The sequence below is a fragment of the Hemicordylus capensis genome, chromosome 5, assembly GCF_027244095.1.
Source record: "Hemicordylus capensis ecotype Gifberg chromosome 5, rHemCap1.1.pri, whole genome shotgun sequence".
Classification (NCBI taxonomy): Eukaryota; Metazoa; Chordata; class Lepidosauria; order Squamata; family Cordylidae; genus Hemicordylus; species Hemicordylus capensis.
The window spans coordinates 109127557-109148210 of record NC_069661.1 but is presented as its reverse complement, the minus strand read 5'-3'; the positions used below and the strand labels follow the sequence as shown (position 1 = coordinate 109148210).

At 40.5% G+C, this 20654-nt stretch overlaps 1 protein-coding gene across 11 annotated transcripts in view; it reads left to right on the top strand.

Moving 5' to 3' along the window:
* Window positions 1-20654, top strand: part of PCDH7 (protocadherin 7) — a 557215-nt gene that overhangs the window by 272362 nt on the left and 264199 nt on the right. The window contains exon 4 of one of the 11 annotated variants that reach the window (XM_053253015.1): window positions 6569-6970. The exons of the other annotated variants lie outside the window; for them this stretch is intronic. Coding sequence (XP_053108990.1) covers window positions 6569-6645 — 77 coding nt within the window. The 3' untranslated portion in view covers window positions 6646-6970. Of the gene's footprint in view, window positions 1-6568; window positions 6971-20654 lie in introns of those variants that run through there. 11 annotated transcript variants of the gene reach the window in all.

The following is a 20654-nucleotide window of genomic DNA, read 5'->3' as shown; positions in this document are numbered from 1 at the left end:
TTCAAAACAGTTCTGGTGAGACTAGCAATGAAGCTTCTCAGATGGAGAAGTTAGGAACATAGTAAGCTGTCTTATACTGAGTCAGACCATTGGTCCATCTAGCTCAATATTGTCTACACAGACTGGCAGCGGCTTCTCCAAGGATGCAGGCAGGAGTCTTTCTAGCTTTAGCCACAGATGCCATGGAGGGAACTTGGAACTTTCTACATGCAAGCATTCAGGTGCTCTTCCCAGAGCAGCCCCATCCCCTAAGGGGAAGATCTCAGAGTGTTCACACGAAGTCTCCCACCTATATATAACCAGGGCAGACCCTGCTTATCAAAGGGGGACAAGTCATGCATGCTACCACAAGACCAATTCAAAAATCTTGGGTTGCCAAAGGAAATTTGAGGTGAATTTTGCATAGTCCAATTGAAATATAACATATTTAGAATTTTCAAGCAAAATTAAAGAACCAAACTTTTAAAATTAAGTATTAAGTATTAATCAACATCTTGTAAACCTTTATTATCTTCTCTAAGAAAAATAATCAATCCCATCTGTTACGAAGTTTCAGAACATTTTTAGCTCAACTGCTACAATTAGAATATATATATATATATATATATATATATATATATATATATATATATATACACACACACACACACACACACACACACACACACACACACACAAACAAAATTCAAGTTTCTAGTAACAAGTAGTTAGGATTGTAGACCAATGAAAATCATGGACATGCTGCACTGTGGTACTTTGGGAGCCAGCTAAAGTATGTGTGCCTGTCCGTCCTCTAAGTACAATCTTCGTACAGCGGAGGAATGTATTTCGCTGAAGGCCTACATTTCTTTTACAAACCTGTAGGAGCCTGTACTCCATGTAAGGTGAGGTCTTCAGCATCTTATGCAGATTCTTAAGGAGTACCTACCTGTCCCCCACACACCTTGTCTGTCATCCATTGCCACTGGCATTACCTGCACACAGCTCTATGTGAAAACTTTATTCTCTGTTTCTGTTGGGAAAATAAAGCTGCGTTTGCTCATTAATTCAACTAGATCCTTATCTGTTTCTTTTGAAGATACAAAAGTTTGTGTTTTGCCACTGAAGGGGCTAAATTTGCATTACTGGGAAATGTGCAACAGAGCCCTGGTTTGTTTGTTTGTTTGTTTGTTTGTTTGTTTGTTTGTTTTTTAAAGAAAAGGGTGGGGGGAGAAGGAGATTTTGAAGAGGGAAGTAATGGGGATGAAGAGGTGTTCAATGAGTGTTTACCCATTCTTTGAATGCCTAGAAGTGGGGGAACTATGGTAACATTTTGGACCTAGAATTTGATTTCAAGTTCTTTTTTAAGGTATTGAGATTCATACATACTGGCATGTTGCATTGTTGGCATCAAAGAAACTGTAATGAATAAGAAGTTGAACTAGCCAAAATGTTTGGAAAGGGACAGGAATGGCTCTTATTTTTAAATATTGGGGTTGTAGATGGTAACCCATCTAGAGATGGTAACCCATCTCTACCCATCTACAATTGCTTGGAAACTCATTCCAGTGAGATTTGTGTTGTTTCATTCCATTTACATGTGTTTATGATCAAAAAGGTATAAGAAATTCCATACTGATTGCTTAAAATGTGATGGCTGAGGACAGTTTCCTAAGTACTCCTTACTAGGAGTGTGCACAAAACTGGATTTGCTGGTTCAGCTTGGTTTTGGTCTGGTTGAGCCGGACCTGGTTTGAGTTCAAAATGAACTGGCTTGACCAGCTCAAAGGTATCCTGGTAAAGGGTAATCCGGTGAGGATTCCCCTTTACCAGTACAGGGGAAGGGGTCTTTCCTTAGTATATAGAGGGCCGGAAGAGAGTAAATATGTACTTATAAGTACAAGCTGTGGCTATGGCAATGGCTTTCCCCCACCCCTGCCGGCCTCCCCCTGAGTAGTCTGGGCCAGTGGCATGAAGGTCATGACCCCCGTGCATGTACAGAGGCCCGAATGGGCCAGAGAAGGCCTGAACTGGGCCATCACCAACCCAGGCTACTTAGGGGGAGGCTGGCAGTGGTGAGGGTGAGGATCCGCCACGATGGCTCATACTTGTAAGTACATATTTACTCCACACCCCTCTATACTTAGGAAAACTTTCCTGCCCCTGCTTCTACTAGTAAAGGAGGATCCTCACTGGATTCCCCTTTACCAATATAGCTCTGAGCTGACTCAGTTTGAACTGGGCCCAACTCGACCCAAATTCATACTAGCTGAAGCTGGTCTGGTTTTACCCAAATCCATTGAGCTGAGCTAGCTCGACCTGAGCCAGCTCGCGTACACACCCTACTCCTTTTTGTATGTGTTAGATATGACACATTTCTGTGTATATTGGTTTTGTTTTGTTATGAGAGCTAGTTTGGTAGAATTCAGTGGAAATATAATTTTGCCACAATGTCTGTTCTGTCAGTTGAACTAGTAGTAGTAGTGCTGGGGTTGGATAGGACCAGTTGCTCTCCTCCTGCTAAATATAAGAGAATCACCACTTTAAAAAGTGAGGCTATTCCCACAATCACTGGAAAGCAGGCCTAGGGAGCATAGCCTGCTTTCCAATGATCGTTGGAACCACCGGTCTCGCCCTCGAGCCTGGTGGTTCCATGGTGGCTAGCCCGCCTAGGAACCCCTGTCTTTAAATGAGATTAATGGAGTTCTTGCTCTGTTAACCACATTCTTGCAGTCGTGAGACACCATGGCACGGCTTTGTGCCATGACAACTCTCGAGGAGCCCCCCACTGGTAGGCTCCAACAATCCTCCCAGCCTCAGGTGTCTCTCCAGGATACCCCGCGCACTTGCACGGGGCATCCTGGGACTTCTGGGGGCTGCAAGGCCCCTGATCCCTGCCAGCTTCATGACAGAGCTGGAAGTCATGTGGGTGGCTGATTCAGCCACCCAGGGACAGCTCCCTGCCCATGTGTGGGGAGAGCAGGCTAAGCCCGTCCTTCCCGTACAAACCCTAACAGTGCCTCACACTAATCATGTGAAGTACTGCAGTATCTATTTGCTCAGTTAGAAGGGGCATTGAATTTCAATTAGTGAATGTGGGTTCACAGTTCAGTTTAGGTATGGCATCAAGGCAATGATTGTCTAAGTTTTTGTCTTCTAGCCCTTGTTCCATATCTGTAAATTAGGAAATAATTGCCGGGTAACTGTATTAAAAAGTAAGTACAAATCTCTCTGAAGCCTCAAAGAGATAAAAACTTCAATCAATCTGTACAATTGATACCTTCAGATTTTAAGATGTGAGTTGTCCATTTTTTAAATGAAATTGTACCCATTGAAAGAACTTGTGCGCTGATGATATTGCTACAAAACCTGTATATAAATTGCTTGAATATTTAACTTTCACTGACTCCCTAGGATTAGATTATGAGATGAGAGGTTGAGGAGTGTGTTGAGTTGCTTACTGTCTATCTTGACTATTTGGACAATCTTGAGTCCAAATCTCCAGATGATATTTCCTAGAAGTATAATGTTAAACACATGGGAGACTGAGGGGAATCTATTTATGGAACATGATTCTTCAGTGGAGATTATTGTACCTCATGACCTTTGACAGGACACAAAATCCCATCCAAGGAGAGCCAAAGAGGATACTGTGGTCAATGGTACTTCACTGCTAAATCCAGGAGAGTCAAGACAGTAGTATTCTTCTTCCCCACTTACCCCCATAACATGTCCATCTTCTGGCACAGTCAACTACCAGGACAGATTCAGTTCATAACAAGGTTCATAACAGCATGTGAACCTTGATCTTTAGCCCTTTCTTCTTCTCCAGCTCATGGCCATATGTGTCACTTCTCTATACTAATTTTCTTTTTGAATGTTACCCTTCCTTCAGCTTTGTCTGATTGCTCTGGCCTTTCCTCTTCACCTCTGTTTTCTATATGTCCTCCTTTTTTCTGTCCAGCATCCCTTAGTTTTTCGTTTGCTGTCTTTTGGGGGTAGAAGAAGAAAGTAAGCCTAAACTCTCCTTTCCTCGGATAATACTGTTTCTACTTCCCTATGCCCCTCTTCCATCCAACTGACATAAGAGAGCAGCTCCATGAATCACTACCAAGTATCTTCATTGACATAATCACAAGATATTTCTGTGCATTTTAATGTAGATCATTCCACTATGAAGTAATGCTGGACAGAAAATGTGTGATCATGTTAGCATCTTATAAAAGGTTCTTTAAATTGAACATCCTTGCCTTTTAAAATATATAATACAAGGAGTTATCTTCAATTTTATTGCACAAGTTCACTTAAGTTCACTTTTATTGCACAAGGAACTGAAAATGTATTTTGGGGGATTGCCAGTTGCCTGTTAACATCAACAATATGCTAATTCCAATCCCACACCTATTTCAAATTGCCAGGAGTGAGAAATTTGCATTCATAGCAGACTGTGTGAAATTAGTCTTGTTTTCTATATTTTTAAAATTTCTAAGCAGAACTATATGTGAGGTCTTATCTTATGAACAAAGTTTTGAACTTTGACCTAATCCACCAGATTCAAAAACCCTGGACAAGCTGTGAGCTGATGGAATTTGGGCTAATCATTATTTCTCTGTGTTTGCTTTTCAACAATAAAATGAAATAAGCCTTATGAAATAAGTTTTGTAAAGTTCTTTTCTAATGAATTGAATATAAATAAATAAATAAATAAGAAAGAACACAAACTACTAGGAACATTGTTTAGGCATGCCTCACTTAAATGAATGGAATTAAGCAGCATCCAGACTAAGTTACTCTATAATACTACTCAGGAGTTACTCTGTAGGATGACTTTATTTCAGTAGGGTTGTACAGGAGTAATATATTTCAAACGCTGCCTGGTGAAACAAATGGTACATTCTCTAGTCATTTCAACAAGGGTTTACACTGGGGCGTCACAGGAGAACTTCACAGTGAATTGAACTTGTTTTCCCAAAGTAGAGCTGCATGGTGGATTTTGCTTGCTATCTTTGAATGTACCAAGCAGTACCTTTTATTGCCACCTTAAATTTGCTGGAGATTCTCTGTTGGATAGCACAGATGGGCTGCTTCTTCCTGCAGGCTAGTTTTGTTCAGTTTGCCAGTGAACATAGTGATGTATTAATTTTCAGGCCAAAATAAGGTTGCCTGTGTGGGGGAAACAGAATTAATTATAGCAATAGAAGAAAATGATGTTTTAATTAAAATGGTAAGCAAACCATTAATCAATGCTTAATCGGCATCTCAGGTAACAGAATATTAATCTTTTCAAAGGCACACGATGGCATAATGCTGACACAACTTTAAATATATGGTGTTGTCCCTAAAATTCAGCTTTAGTGTATAGTTATTCAGAGTCTTAGCATGGTTAAGAAAGCATGAGACATAAAGCTGCATTGGGAACCATGGATGCTCTTTCCAAAAAGGAAATGCTGTAGAGTTTGATGTAAGCTTCAGAATAAGTTAGGTTCATGTGTTTTAATTATTATGCTTATTAAAGTTTTTTCTGCCTACATCCTATGTTGCTCACCTTCATTTGCTATTCAACCATCCTCCCCATAGAACTGATTGGTTCAAATAGTGCTCATGTAGATACAGAGTTATTTATACATGTGTATAGTCAGGGGAAAATTGGACTCAACTTGTGGGAGAAAACATCAAAGTGGGTTATAATTTGTATGTATGGCTGTATGCACTCCCAGTACACTGAGTGGTGTTTTGTTTTGTTTTTAAACTCCCATCACCTGTTAAGAAAATCAACTTAAATCTGTATTCTGATGTAGATAAGATTGTTGCGCATGATGGCTTGATTGTTTTGAGGTGTGTAATTAGTTCTTTTTTATGCAAGAGAACAGAGGGAATATGGTTGAGCCAAAGATGACTCATCCTTCTAGGGGTGTGTATGTATGTAATGTATATTTATTTTGCTTCTTTTCCAGTAAAGATAGCTCTTTTCTGCAAGTTATAGCATGGGATACTTGTTTCCATAATATAATGGATGGAAAATATAATGTATTTGAGTTTGGAAAAACCAGTTTTGCATTTCAATTGAGACGTTTTTAAATTAAGTCTGGAAAATCCCTATGCCTACTTCAGGCATTTCAGAAATGTCTTTTAGCCACCACAGCTACAGCTTTTAATTCCCCCCTCCCATAAAAATCATCATATGAAATAAAGGTAATTATATGATAACAGTACTATGTAATTAATGATGTGGCAGTGCCTTAAACAAAAAAAGTTTAGCATTAATTATAAAAAAATAGAATTCTGACTGAAAGGGAGATATATATATGTAGCAGCAGAATGAACATGAATTAGTTATTCGTGTATCTGTACGTCCTGGAAAGCATGTATTGGTCCAATTTGGTAGAACATGGATCAGTATCATTAGAAGTGTACTAATCTTTCCCTTTAACCTGCAGTCTGTTCAGGACTCTTTATTTATATTGGTATTCAGACAATGATAATGTCTGATGACAATGGTGTTCATTAGGAAAAATGTAATATATTTGACGGGTTTAGACGTATTGCATGCTTGTAAAAAGTAATTTATTATTCAAACTTTTCCTCTTAGGCCCACACATTCTTAGTGGTATAGGATCTGCTTCGCTGAGGCTCAGTTCTTTGCTACCGGAAAGCATCTGTGAATGAAACAACAACATGGATGGAGCAAGCTGTGTAGATTTTCCCCACCCAGCTATCCCTCTCAAAGGAAGGGTACCAAAGCCCTACATAATTGGTGCTGCTTATGTGGTTCCAGTAAAAACATATGTACCACAGTCACATGTGACCACATGACATGATGGTGGTCCCCATGCATCCGCAGGTGTGTGACAAGGAGATTTCAGACGGCAGTATCTGTTACCCTTCAAGTTTTCTAATAGCACCTATTTGGCACATACAACTGCATATACAATAGCACATACAATAGCGCATACGATGAAATGGACTGGTAGCAATGATTAAAAGTTATTTGTTCTAAAGTTTCTTGAATTTTCCTTAACTTATTATGTATAATTACTTTTTGTATTTGTGGTCCTTGTAGTGCACGTTCTCTCTCTGTCTCTCTCTCTCTGTCTCTCTCTCTCTCTCTCTCTCTTTCTCAATATGTTGAAGACATCAGGTAAACAATTGTTTAATGAAGTGGGTTTTTTCTTTTAATTTACTACCTTTTTACTTCAATGGAGGACTTTCCCTTTGTTCACACATTATGTGAGAAAGTAGGCTGAATTAACTAATCCTTTTTGAAGTGGGTCTTTCATAACAGCAAGTACTCCATCTCTCACTTTCACTTTTAAACAAAGCACGTAGTCTTACTGGAGGAATTTGAGCTCTCTGTGTAGCCTTATGTCAGGAGCTTTTTACCACTAATATACAATCATCACACTTGACTTGAAAATGCCTGAAACTGCAAATAAAATATATGCACCAATTAGAAATGTAGGTATTCAGGTACCTAGCCTCTTGTAAATGGCTGCTGCTCTTATTTCATGATGATGGTGCATAAGACAGCTTGTTAATCTGGCTGGGGTACAAAAACACAGAGGCAACAAATTCTGCTGAAGAAGCAGTTAAATTATTCTCTGGACTGCCATAAAACATGCAGTACATGTTTTGATTGTAGAGTGTCATAGGCTGTGCAAATGATATAACATCTTAAACTTGCAACTACTATAAACAAGATACCCCTAAGACTATATTCTTCTTATAACTGAAGAAACACAGGCAAGTCTGTTAGATAAATACTTACTTTACCATTCAGTGGCTTTCCCATCTCTTGCAGTATTGTTTGCTTTTGGGCCCAGAGCTAAGGAAGCACACAAGGAGAGAGAAAATGGTTGTACCTTTAGGTACCCCCTCCCATAGGATGAGTATTTATATTCTGTTGCTAGGTCACCATGGGCGAATTCAAATGATATACATACTCCATGTATCTGGGAATCTGAACCTCCTCAAATATGTGTAACTAATTGCTCAATACAGCAGTTCCAGATATCGACAAACATCCCATTTGAGTATAGCATTCACCAAAGGTTATATTTAAGTATTTCCACTTACAGTTGGCACAAAACTTTTACCTAATGTGAAATATTAAGTGAATGTTTAGCTTCCTTCTTAGCTGAAAATCTGACTGATTTAATGGGAAGGCAAAAGAGCTGTGATAAAGCAAAATTTATTTGTGTGGGAATTTGTACATCCCTAATTGCCACTGCAGCATGCCACTGAAAATCTCTTCCACATGGTCAGGATTCTCTGTGGTTACAGCTGTGATCAGCTTCGCATTGGGACAAAATGAGACTAAACTAAACACCGTTGGCCATCAGAAAGGTATTGCACATGTAAGGGTACCATCTTACTCTGCAATACTTTCAGGTTCCATGAGAAGCCAGTTCATGATATTACTGGCCTCAGTGATAGGATGTGCAAGAGGATTCTGTGGGAGTGCAAAGATTCAGCCTAAGGTGAAATGTCCCTTCCTAATTTTCCTGTCCCATTTACAGGGGGTGAAACTGGAGTTGTCATTTTTGCAGGATGAGGGAGAATTGGCGGAACTTAACATTCTGATGTCATTCACATGAGGGCAGTGCTTCTTGCCTTCAGTTGAAGGGACTGTTGGTTAAACAATGAATGAATCAACCAACCAACAAAATCTGTTAGCCATGCACCAGGAAGCACCGCCATGGACTAGAACCATGAAGCAAGTGGCAGTGAAATCTGGTAAACTGCAGAGTAAGCAATTTCAGGACTTGCCTCTTTACCCTCCCATCCTGCCCCCACCCCACCAATTTCAAGCAGAATTTTCTCAAAAATTATCCATATTTGCACTATTGTGCAGAAAGGGTCCAATCCAGGGATTGTTGCTGAACCCATCCAGTAGAGAACAAGGGCACAGTTCATCAAAAACCGCTTTCCTCTCACTGATCACCTGTTGGTGTGTAAGGGCGGAAAAATTCACAATTGCTACTTTACCACTTGCATATCTATTGCTAGACACATGAGTGTCTACATCCTCCCCCCTTTATTATGATCATAGACCAGCACAATTTACAAACATGTTGTAAACATGTTGTTTTGCTGCCAACTTCTATTGGACAATAATCTTGCTGCATCTCCAAGATGACTGAGTTTCAGATTTTATCAGATCCAGAAAATTTCATTGGTTCTCAAACCAAATCAAGCAAGAAACCTGTTCAAATCTCCTGTTTCAGACATTCTGCCCAGTTCTCCCAACATTCTGTCATAGTCTATCATGATGAAGAAACAACTCAGGCTTTGCAGGTAGGGGTTGACGTGATTGTCAGTGGTTCCCGCTAAGATCTGAGGGATAGAGTAAATAGGCTACATTCTGGGACACAGTTAATAGGGGGCAAAACCTGCTTCTTGAATCACTAGAGACAGGACACAGACACCTGGATAATTAGGGATAGAGCATAGATTTAGGCTAAAGGTAACTTAAGTTGCATGCTTTAAATTTATTCTGTCTAAAAACATGACTGTGATTCATTTGTGTGGGGGAAAGTGGAGTGCTGCATCAAGGGAACAGTATGGTTGAGTGAAAACCTGCCCATTGCTCATTACACTTGTGAAACCTTTTCAGTGGCCAGGGAGGGCAATGTCTTTCTGCAGCTCTTCCCTTCCATGCACATACAAATAAACCAGTAGTTGGATTTGGGAGCATTTCCTCATAAACACCATGTCTCAGTTGGGAGGAAGACTGAAGCATTCTTGTCATCCTCCTTCTCAAGTCCTGGAGGTTACATTCAGTTTGGGGAACAAAGCAGGGATAGGTTTGAAAAAAACCAGTCCTGTCCTTCCAGTTGCTGCGCTTGAGGCAATGGCCTCAGTGATGGGTTGGGAGCGGGAAGGAGAAGTAGGCAGGAGGGGCAGGGGAAACAAAAGGAACTTCTCATTCTTATATTAAATGTGGGAAACTCCTAGGTAGTGAGCTTAACAAATGCTATGGATCATTTCCCCAGCCCTTCCCCAAAATGGAGATTAATGCAGCAGTAGGAAATCATTTGTCTTGAGCGTGTGGAAATTTTTTTAAAAACCAAATAGATCACATTAAGCTCCCCAAGTCTAGAGGTTAAAAAAAGAGAACCTTTTGAGTTAACAATGTAGAAATAATTGGTAATGACTTGCAGTGTCAAAAGAATATTACTTCTGCCCTTTGGTTTTGAGATTTAATAGGTTTGGCAGCAAACTTTCTTCTGCATTCTGTTGCAATGACACACTATCTGTGCGTCTTTGTTAACTGCACAACAAAAAAGAAATTAAAGAGAAACATTTCAGTATTTAATTGCCAAGACGTTATTTTGTTTTACTACAGTTGCTAGGAAATGAAAGATCCATTCTTGTGACAAGGGCTGTCATACAATAAGCACTGCAATTTACCTTTAAATGGCAGACTTGCTGTAAGTTTTTGCAGAGAGGTGAACAAACAAATAAGCAATTAATATGATGCTGTTGTATGAACAAAGTAGTATGCCCATCATAATGAGGCTTAAGGGATCTCTCTCTCTCTCTCTCTCTCTTAATGTTTCATGTTTGCCTTTAATCAGAGGACTGCTGATTATTCTGCTTCAGTTTAGTACTTTTGTAGCTGCCGCTATTGTTTTTGTTGTTGTTATATAGCAGCCTTATACCCAGTGAGATCAATGGTGAGTCTAGCCTAGTATTGTCTACTCCAATGGCAGCTGCTTCTAAAATTCACTGGGATCCTTCAAACTGAAGATGCTACGGAATGAACCTGAGCTCTTCTGCATGCAAGGCATGTGCTATGGTCCCTTTCATATTGACTATTATGTATGCACCACGAATGTACATGGCATTCCACAGTATGAGTAACAATACAAAAATTCTCCTGCTCCAAGGAGATTACTGTCTACATTTTTATCGCAAGAGCAGAGGAATGGATGAGGCAGAGGCAAGAAGAGATGAAAGGGATTAAACAGACTTTCCACTTCAGACAAAAGACCATCTTTAGGATTAATAAATTTGAATGGCTGAATTCTTAACTGAGCTAGTTACAAAATAGTGATAAGCCAGAACCATGTGGTAGAATCAGTTGTCTTGTTTTGGTCAGTAGACCTACCTCTCTTCTCACTCAAAATGTCTCTCGGTTCCTGCTCACAACTCTGAGCTCCACAGCATATCCTGACCATAATGAAACCTCTGGACACTTGCAATTGCTGGTGATAAGAGCATATCCAGTATGGCAGTATGCATGATTCTGTCTGTTGCACATATTATAACATATGTGCTGCAAAGCTCCTGCATGTGGCCAGCAATCAAGAAACTGGGTGATCATGAAGCCTGGTATTGCTGAAGCTCTCATCTAGACAAGTAAGTACATGAGAATGTAGGGAGATTCCAGGTGGAATGAAATGTATTAGACCCAACATTAATAAATATGACCAAGATTAAATTATGGAAACTTAATATTCCACAATGTTATGATGTGTCAATTAAATCATGAATGGCTGGAACAAAACTAAATAAATACATGGAGGATGGTCTGCTGTGCACTAAAAATGCAACTTTTATTTCAGAGACATTTCGTCTCTGCTAGATGCTGAGAATTAGCAGTAGGGAGATGAATAGCAACCTCATACTCCACCTTTGAAACTCCCAATGAAATCTTATGGTTGGCCACTATTAGTAGACTTCATCTGGAAGCTAGATGGCCCATTGGACAAAACTAGCATGATAATTTTCTACGGAAACTGTCTCTTCCTTTTTTGGTATACTTTTGAATTACTTTCTCAACTTTTTGTCCTACATCCTTTCCAAGCTGTCTTCAGGGTGGAGTCTAATGAGCCTTACTGAAATTACAGCAGCTTCCCTTATTAGATGCTGCAAAGCTTAGTTTGCATGACACAACTCTCCAGAGAGTGTAATTGTGCTTAATGGCCCTCAGTTTGCCTGTCAGTAATTTCCACAGTGTATGGCCTCAGCAGATTTTGAAGCTATTGCATCCTCAGCATGTCACAGCCAGCCTAAAGATTAAAATGTAAACTGTTGCCAAGATGGCCGAGGAACTATTAAAAAGACCATAAAGAAATGGCAGCCAAGCAGAGAACAATTGTAGTGCAGAAGGAAGCTGAATGTCGTCATTGGCAGCAATCTGAAGCAGCATCTTCTGATGGACTGTAAATGTATCCGAATGCCTCTCAAAATAAACTTTCTGCAGCATCAGTAAGAAACAAAAGCATATAACTGAACATGTGTGATGTACTTATACAATGAATTAATCTCTGTGAGCTTTAGATAGGCTCACCTGTAAGCATATGAGCTCAAAAACCGTTTGAGAAAGGCAGGCACATGCATGCAGAAAGGTACTGCTAGGGCTACAATTGGTAGATTTCACTGGTAGATTAATCAGCTAAGACTTCAGTTGATTAATCAGTTGGAACCAAGGTTTGTTGGTCAGGGCACATTTTGATTGGGACTAAGAGTTAAAACATACTTTCTTTATTTTTTTTGAAGCTGTCTTGATTCTCATGTTAGTATAGTAACAGGGAATGTGGGAAAAACAAATATTAAGGATGGCTTTTTCCTATAGCAACTAGTATCATCTGTAATTTCTCTATCCCTTCCTTCAGTATTTCAAAAGGCACATAGATTGTGATTTTGAGTTATTTATTATTGTGGTATTATTAATAATTTATTTATGTAGCATTGTAAAGTACTTCACACTTTATACACATAAGCCGATAAGATGGGTGGTCTCTGCCCTGAGAAGCTTCCTTTGTCAGACAAGAGGAAGGAAGGATATGGTAATAGGATAAATATGCACGAAAAGAACTTAAAACATACCTGAGGCTTTGTTGGTTGTTCTTTCTAAAGCACCTAAAACCTGCTGGGTTCTGTGCAAGAAAATAATATAAGGCAATTTCTGTCTGCCTAAATAAAACAGGCAGAATTGTGTACTGGGAGCAGGAAAGTACAGGAACAGGTTTTCAATTGTTTGGGTGGTTGCAAAATAATTAAAGTAGGAATAGGAGTATTAGGGTGAAACAGCAAGAGCAAAAAAAAAGATGAAAAGCTTCTTAAATGAAAGAAGATGAGTTATTAAATGGATACTTGCTGGAAGAGAATTCCAAGTATAAGGAGCAGTTAGAGAAGACATTCTAAGGCAGAGCACATGAAATAGTTTAAATAGAAGGTTAGTGTTAGTAGAATGAAGAGTTCAAGGAAGATAATATAGAGATTGCAAAGAGGAAAGATAAAGTAGAGCCAGATCATGGAGAGATTTGTAAGAAAGAGGTAGCTGCTTAAATTTAATAAAGAAAGGTAAATGGAAGTAATGGAGAGACAGGGGAGAGAGAGAGGAGTAATATGATGATAGCATCAATGAATTTCAGTCAACAAGGCAGATTAAATGAAGACAGAAACTAGTGAAATAAGATGGGATACAGGAAGACCAATAACTGACCATTGGTAACCGGACAAAGTAATTTTGTGTAGATTACACTTACATAAAAGTTAAAAAAAACCCAAACATGTTTAATAGAACTTTTTATTAACGTGCTTGCAAAAGGTAAACAAAATAACAGTTTGAAAATCTGTAGGATTTCAACTTCAAACATGATTCATTTTATTGGATAATTGCTATATATTGAATTTGAATCTGAGAAAGATCATCTATTTTTCTTGGGCATGATATTGTTTTGAAATTATTGATCTGATTGAGTTCCAACAAATCTGTTGAACAATAACAGTTAAAAATGATTATTCAGAATTTCTTCTAAAAACACAAAACCAAATATTTCAACCTTTCCCCGAGCATATTCTGGTGTAAAAGTAGTACATTCAGCTAATTTCAGAGGCAGGATTGTGTTTGCAAAATTTGGTGTCTGTAGTTAATTGGGAAGTATTACTTTATTTCACACAAACACACCCACAAACAAACTCACCCTCCAAATGTTATAACAGATGATCAATAAGAGAGCCAACAGGTACTTTGATGGAGGGTGGGCATGTACTCTTGATCAGATATTTACCATTCTGGGAGAGCAGAAGTATTTCCAGACCAGGTTCAAGCCGTCCCCTTCACTGGTACCTGAGGGTATCATTGTGAGCCTCTGTCCCACCAACTCCCAAGCTTGCAGAATGTACTGTGCATCTATTTCTCCCATCCATCTTTCTCGCCTTCACATGTGGAGAATGACACATGCCAATTATCCCTCAGCCAATCTCCCCATTCTTACACCTAACCTCCGTATCTGTTGTGCACAGAGTGTAGTGCACAGATGTTGCCCCCACACCCAAGGCACAATGCAATGAACACACCACACATAAATTAGGAGAAAGAGCCACAACTTTATTAAAACCAATTAATGGACTGGATTTGGAATAAATCACCCTGATGCAGTGCAGGCCTGATCTAGATTGTGGGTCAGAGCCCAAACTAGATCAGGCCTGCACTGCATCAGGGTGATTTATTCCAAATCCAGTCCATTAATTGGACTCTCCTATATTAGCCAGCCCAAGGATGTTCACTGATGTCAAATCTCACTAATTCTTTATCCCACCTGCACTGCACCTGCTAGTAGTTGCCTAACTAAGATATGGGAAACAGACTGGAGTAGGCGAAAACCATCCCACCAAATGCCAATCGGGTAAAGAGAGAAAAATCCTACTTGGCCCCCAGAATGATGACCAGCACAGCCCGCTCTGCCTCCAGGGTGGGCATGGAGACCCAACCCAGCCAGAAATGAGCCTAAAGGGGAGCATGCTGGCCTATGGCCAGCCAAGCAATGCCCCGTCACCTGGCTCAACCAAATCTCCCTTTTGCCTTGTGCCTTCTCAATTGGGAGTGAGGCAAATTGCCCCCCCTCCCCAGCCATACACTCTTGCTTGGCTGCCTACATATGAAGTAGTAATAGACTGGCTGGTTGGGTAATGGAATGGTGAGGTAGCCAGCAGAGGCACATGCAGGGATTCCAAAACTGCCACTTTGTGTGTTTGCTACCTGAGGCATCTGCCTCATTGCATTTTATTTGCTGGCTGGCCTTGAGTTGGTACTGTTTTTGGTCAAAGACCGTAAATAAAGTATGATGATGATGATGATGATGATGGTGATTGGTACCTTTGGTGGTCTTTCTGTGATGCTGATTAAATGAAGCTCTTAGCTGATAGTTCTATGGGAACTATTTTCCCATCTGCAATTTAATTTGAATATGTTCCCCACCTGCCAGAGCATGCAGTGTTTGATGTACAGTGCAAGAGAAGCTGAAGTTGCTTGATGCACATTTGTAGCCTACTTTCCAGTAAGCTTATGAGATTACCTGGCGTTTTGTGTATGTGTGTGTGTGTGTCTCCCCTATCAATTTCGTAATGCCTGGAACAATATGAACTAAATTGGGGTACAATTGTAGGGACACCTCAGTGGTGTAGTTTGTGATTATCATCCACCCTAATTCAAGATGATGGACACATACATTTGAGCAGGGGTGCACCATGGTAACTTGGGCACCTGGACCATGGAGCTGCGAGTGAGCTCCCATGTGAGGCCCCCCAAAACTTTATTTGGGGGGGCCTTCCCCACCAAAGCTCCATTTTTTGTTAGTTTCTAAACTCTTACCGCGGCCAAGGGCTGTCTGTGGGGAGAGGGGAGCAGAGCAGTCCTTCTCCCTTCTCCCCCCTCCCCTGGATGCAGTGGTGTGTGAGGAAGAACGACGCTGAGCCCATCCTTTTGGGCCAGCATCTTGAAGCAACTGTGAGGCATGCCTGCACAGTTGAGATCGTCGCAAGCCCATGATATCATGGGCTTGCGGCGCTTTCCAAACTGTGCATGCATGCTTCACAGTTGCTTCAAGATGCTGGCCCAAAAGGATGGGCTCAGCGTCGTTCTTCCTCACGCCTCCGGGGGAGGGGGGAGAAGGGAGAAGGACTGTTTCACTTCCCCCTTCCAGATACCCCTTGGCCAAAGTAAGAGTTCTGAAAGGAAAAAAATACTGGAGCTTTGGCGGGGCTGACACAGGATGGCTCAGGTTCTACAACAAGATGCTGCTCTCAGATGACAATCGGTCCTTCATGTACAAAGTTGCCAGGTTCTGTGGGGAAGTGTGCAAAATCTGCAGGGTCCTGACCACCAGTTAATAGCCCTGGCAGCAGATGTCTGACTCTTGAGCAATTTATCTGCTTGATTGTATAATAATTGTAATTTGCCTTTTACCTCACTGCTTTTATATTGCTTTTATGTAGCTTGTATATATTATTTTAACCATTTTATATTTTTGGTTGCCCTACTTTTAAGGATAGCTACTCATTTACTCTATTAATCTCCCTACAGGTTTTAGGCTTAGCCGGTAGCATTTTACCTTACTAATCCCATTCAGTTTTTAGAGTTGTATTTTATAACTATAGTGATCATTCACAGCATTTTATCCATATCTATGTGGTTTTTAATAATTTTAATGAGTTTTATTTCATTATATATGCTCTGCTTTTAAAGTTCTTTTAATAGCTTTTAGAGTTGTATTTCATCAATCATAATCATAATATAGTTACTATTTTATAGGTTAATTACAGCCATGAACTTTTTAATATTAATGAGCTTTAGTTCATTGTATCTATACTATATCCTGTGCTGGTCTTTGACTGTAATAAAGATGATTGATTGATTGATTGACTGGGTGGCTCAGGTGCTGGAGGCCCCAGCCATTTGGAGGCACCCCTGGACCTTTGAGTACTGGACTGGGTCCCCAAGGTCTGGGGGTTAGTGCACCTCTGCATTTGAGAGCCAGTGTGGTGTAGTGCTTAGAGTGCTGGACTGGGACCAGGGAGACCTGAGTTCAAATTCCCACTCAGCCAAGAAGCTCACTGGGTGACTCTGGGCCAGTCATGAGTCTCTCACCCTAACCTACTTCACAGGGTTGTTGTGAGAATAAACATAACCATGTACACCACTGTGGGCTCCTTGGAGGAAGAGTGGGATATAAATGTAATACTAAATTAATAAATTTTGAGGCGCAGGTGGACTAACTTGTGTACTATTTAACCGATTTTAACCAAATTTGGTACAGTTGTAGTGAGTGACACATAGGGATACCTCAATGGTTTGTATTGTAATGATGTCATCTACCCTGATTAAAGATGGAGGACGCATGAATGTTTGAGGTGCAGTAGGGAACTGATTTGGACCAAATTTGCTATAGTTTAGGGACACATAGGTACACCTCAAACACAGTTTGTGATGATGTCAACCACTCCCATTCAAGATAGTGGATGCATGAATGTTTGGGGCACAAGTGGGCTAACTTTTGAACTGTCTAACTGATTTGGACCAAATTTATTCGAGTTGCAGGAATAGTGAAGGGAAAGCAGCAGCTACTAAGTTCTTACTAGAACAACTTGTTCTTAATGAGACTGGGAAGAAGGGCTGGAGGGCAAGTGGGGAGGAAGTCTTGAAATGCTTACTTCCCTGCAGATGATCCTTACTCTTGGTCTGGATGTAGCTATTGAATACATTTGCTAGCCAGAGAACAACATTCCGTGTTGTATGTGTGTACCATTAGGAAAAAAGAGTCTGAGAGATGGAATGTAGCTAGGATAAAACAGAAGTCTATGGTGGGGCTTTTAGGAGTATATTTCCTTTGAGGGATTAATGCTGCTTTGAAATTTTAACAAGTTGTTACTAGGTACTAAGCAATAAATGTGTACTTACATAATTGTAAATCAACTAATATTGCAAAAATGTTCTGTCTCCCACATGATTCCCTCATAAGGAAACAGACTCTGTAAAAGGCTGCCTATCCCCCTCTCCCCCCCCCCAAAAAATTACCTTCCTGATGCCAGGAGAAGTGGAGAGTTACTAAGCAATATTTAGGCCTGGACAACTTGTTACATAACAATACAAACACAGCCCACCAGCTGTGTATTCCAGCCTCTTGTTTTTCTGCCTGCCTGGGGCTTCAAACATGGGACGGGGTGCTGGGAAGCATCTGTCAGGTCACAATGGCACATATGCACAGGCCTGTTTTAGCTAATCTTGATGTGGCTCATTTGTTTTCCTCTCCTTCCTACATCCACATGGGCAGTTCCAGAGGATGATATAGGAGACTTATCCTCCCTGACAACTTTTTCCTCCCTGACAATGCACCCTCTTTACAAGCAGGACCGTAAGACTGTCACTGTTCCTCTTAAATATATGCCTTGGAGACTGTGAAAGGGGACAGATGGAAGGGAATTCTATGGCCCAAGAAAGGACTCCCCTGAGGTTTGCAAAAACCATCAACATTTCAAAAGTGGGGAAGGAGTTAACATGGCATGAACTTGTCCAGGATGTCTCATGAGAGGGTTTCATGGCATTTCTAGATCTCCTTTCCCCCCTGACTATCAGAGCTAATTCAGTCTTTTTAAGGAACTCTAAAGAAAAAGGCTGAGTCAAGCTCACTTACTTCTTAAAAGGGAAAAATTATTTTGTTTTGTTTTGTTACTGTAGTATTGTTTGGAAGCCTAGGAAATATGTTGCAACTGTGGTGACATCAGTCGGTTGTCTGCACATTTTGAACAGGGCTGTTGTGGTGAGCGTGCACCAATGTTACTTTGCTGAGTCATTTCCACCAAGAGATATATGTTCATACAGGTCAGATTCCACTGATAAGATACCACAAATATCTGCTAAACCTTTTCAATGCCCGGTGGTGACTCCAGCTCTCAATACAGTCCCCCCCACTTTATATTCCTGTTTATTATAATAGGATACTAAAGAGACCCCCCCCACACACACACACCATGATACCTAATTATTTTGCTAGAGTGAGACCAGTCAGTTCAGCATGCAGCTTTGAAAGAAATTATAACAAAAAGAAACCTCTTCTGCTGATGTAACGATAATCAGATTGATGTGCCGTCGAGTGACTCACCATTTCCTCTGGCACTATGCCTAAATCTAGTCAGTTCAGACTAAAATATCTAAGTGTACAGAATCATGCCAGATGTTGACTAAGCCAATGTTGTGAGACTAAAATTCAGTAGAGATTGTCTTTTGCTCCTGTGAAATAGCCAATTTTTAAACATTTGAAGAAAAAATGTTTAAAAAAACAAGCATGGGATATTGATTTTAGGGTAACATTTGCCTTCCTCTACTTGTTGGGGATATGGCTTTCTAATAGGATTTTTTAAAAAGTTATTTTGACAGTATAACTTGAAAAATTTGTGGTCTACCAAGCTAAATGCAGCTCAACAGCCATGCATGTGGGCCTGCCAGGTTTGTTACAATGCCCCCTGAGTTTTGCAGCCACAAGCAGGGTGCAGGAATGGGAAGGTTCTTCAAGCTTCTGGTAGATATTTGGTTTGGTGCAGGTGCACAACTGCAAAGCAGTCAAGTGCTGTGGGCTTCATGGTGGAAGTTTAAAGGTCACTAAGGAACTAGAATTATTTCCTAGTAGAAAATATAAATATTTAAAAGATAGGGCTAGAGTTTGCTGCCCTACCTTTTAAAAGATGATCACATTCTGCTGCCTGAAGCTACCTCACTCTGTCTAATGATGGGACCTGCCCTTGCTGAGCTGTTGAAGTCTGGAACTGATTAGGGTTGTTTGCTTGCCAAGGTTCACTGCCTTGAGGAAAAAGCTTCACTGCCTTGAAGAAGAACCATGGATACACACAAGATTTTGTATGCAGGGAGGAGCTGTTGTGCTCTGGGAAGTGGGGGAGGTTTTGTAAGCATCCTGTAGAATAGAATGATGGGTTGGCAGAATCTTTGGTCAGAAAAGCAGGCTGAGGTGCTCCCACAACTTCCTCTTAACTGGTATTACAAGTGTGGGACAGGTAGTAGGACTGGCAAGACTGCCGGTCTCGGGGTGTGTTTGCCCCAAATAGCAATCTCAGAGCAAACTTACTCCCCACTGCTTTGGAGGTCTTGGAACAAGCAAGGTATGTAGGACACATGCACACTCACTCTGTTCACCTCATGGAATCTGCTCTCCCCAGAAATAATCTTATGAGGGGGTAATTTCTGTGGAGAAGTGATCCCATGATGGGCAAGTTAAAGGGAGGGGGGAATCATCCCTTGCCTGCATCAGCCTAACCTACCTTACAAGGTTGTTGCAACTCTGGACTCCGCGGAGGAGGAGTGGAATATAAATGTAAAAAATAAATAAATCTGAAACTATTAAATGAGGATCTAACCTAGGCAGGGGACTGAATGAAAGCTGCCTCCACATCTGACCAGTAAAAGGATGGTGTGTATTATTTATTTAATGTGTGTGTGTGAAACTTTCCTTTTTAAATCAGTTCTCTGCTGTTTGTTTATTTAACATATTTATATACCACCCACAACCAAAGTCTCTAGGCAGTTTTCAGCAACACAACCCAAATATTTAACACATTTAAAACATATATAAAATTTAAGGTTAAAACGATCAATAAAATTCAACTAAAAACATCAGCTAAAACTTCAACTAAAAAGCTTGGCTGAAGAGACGTGATGTGTTCCCTCATCAGCTGCTGCACTCAGATGAGGGAAATTAAAAAATAAACTCCCATATGTGGAGGAAGCACAGTAATGTGAGAAGGAAGTGCCAATGAAATTTACTAGGATGCAGTGAATCTTACAGGTGTCTGTTTTACTGGGGGTAGCAAGGGGAGGGACCTCAATTTTATCAAATCCTAAAAAAAAAATTACTGTATGCTTCACACACGTGCTC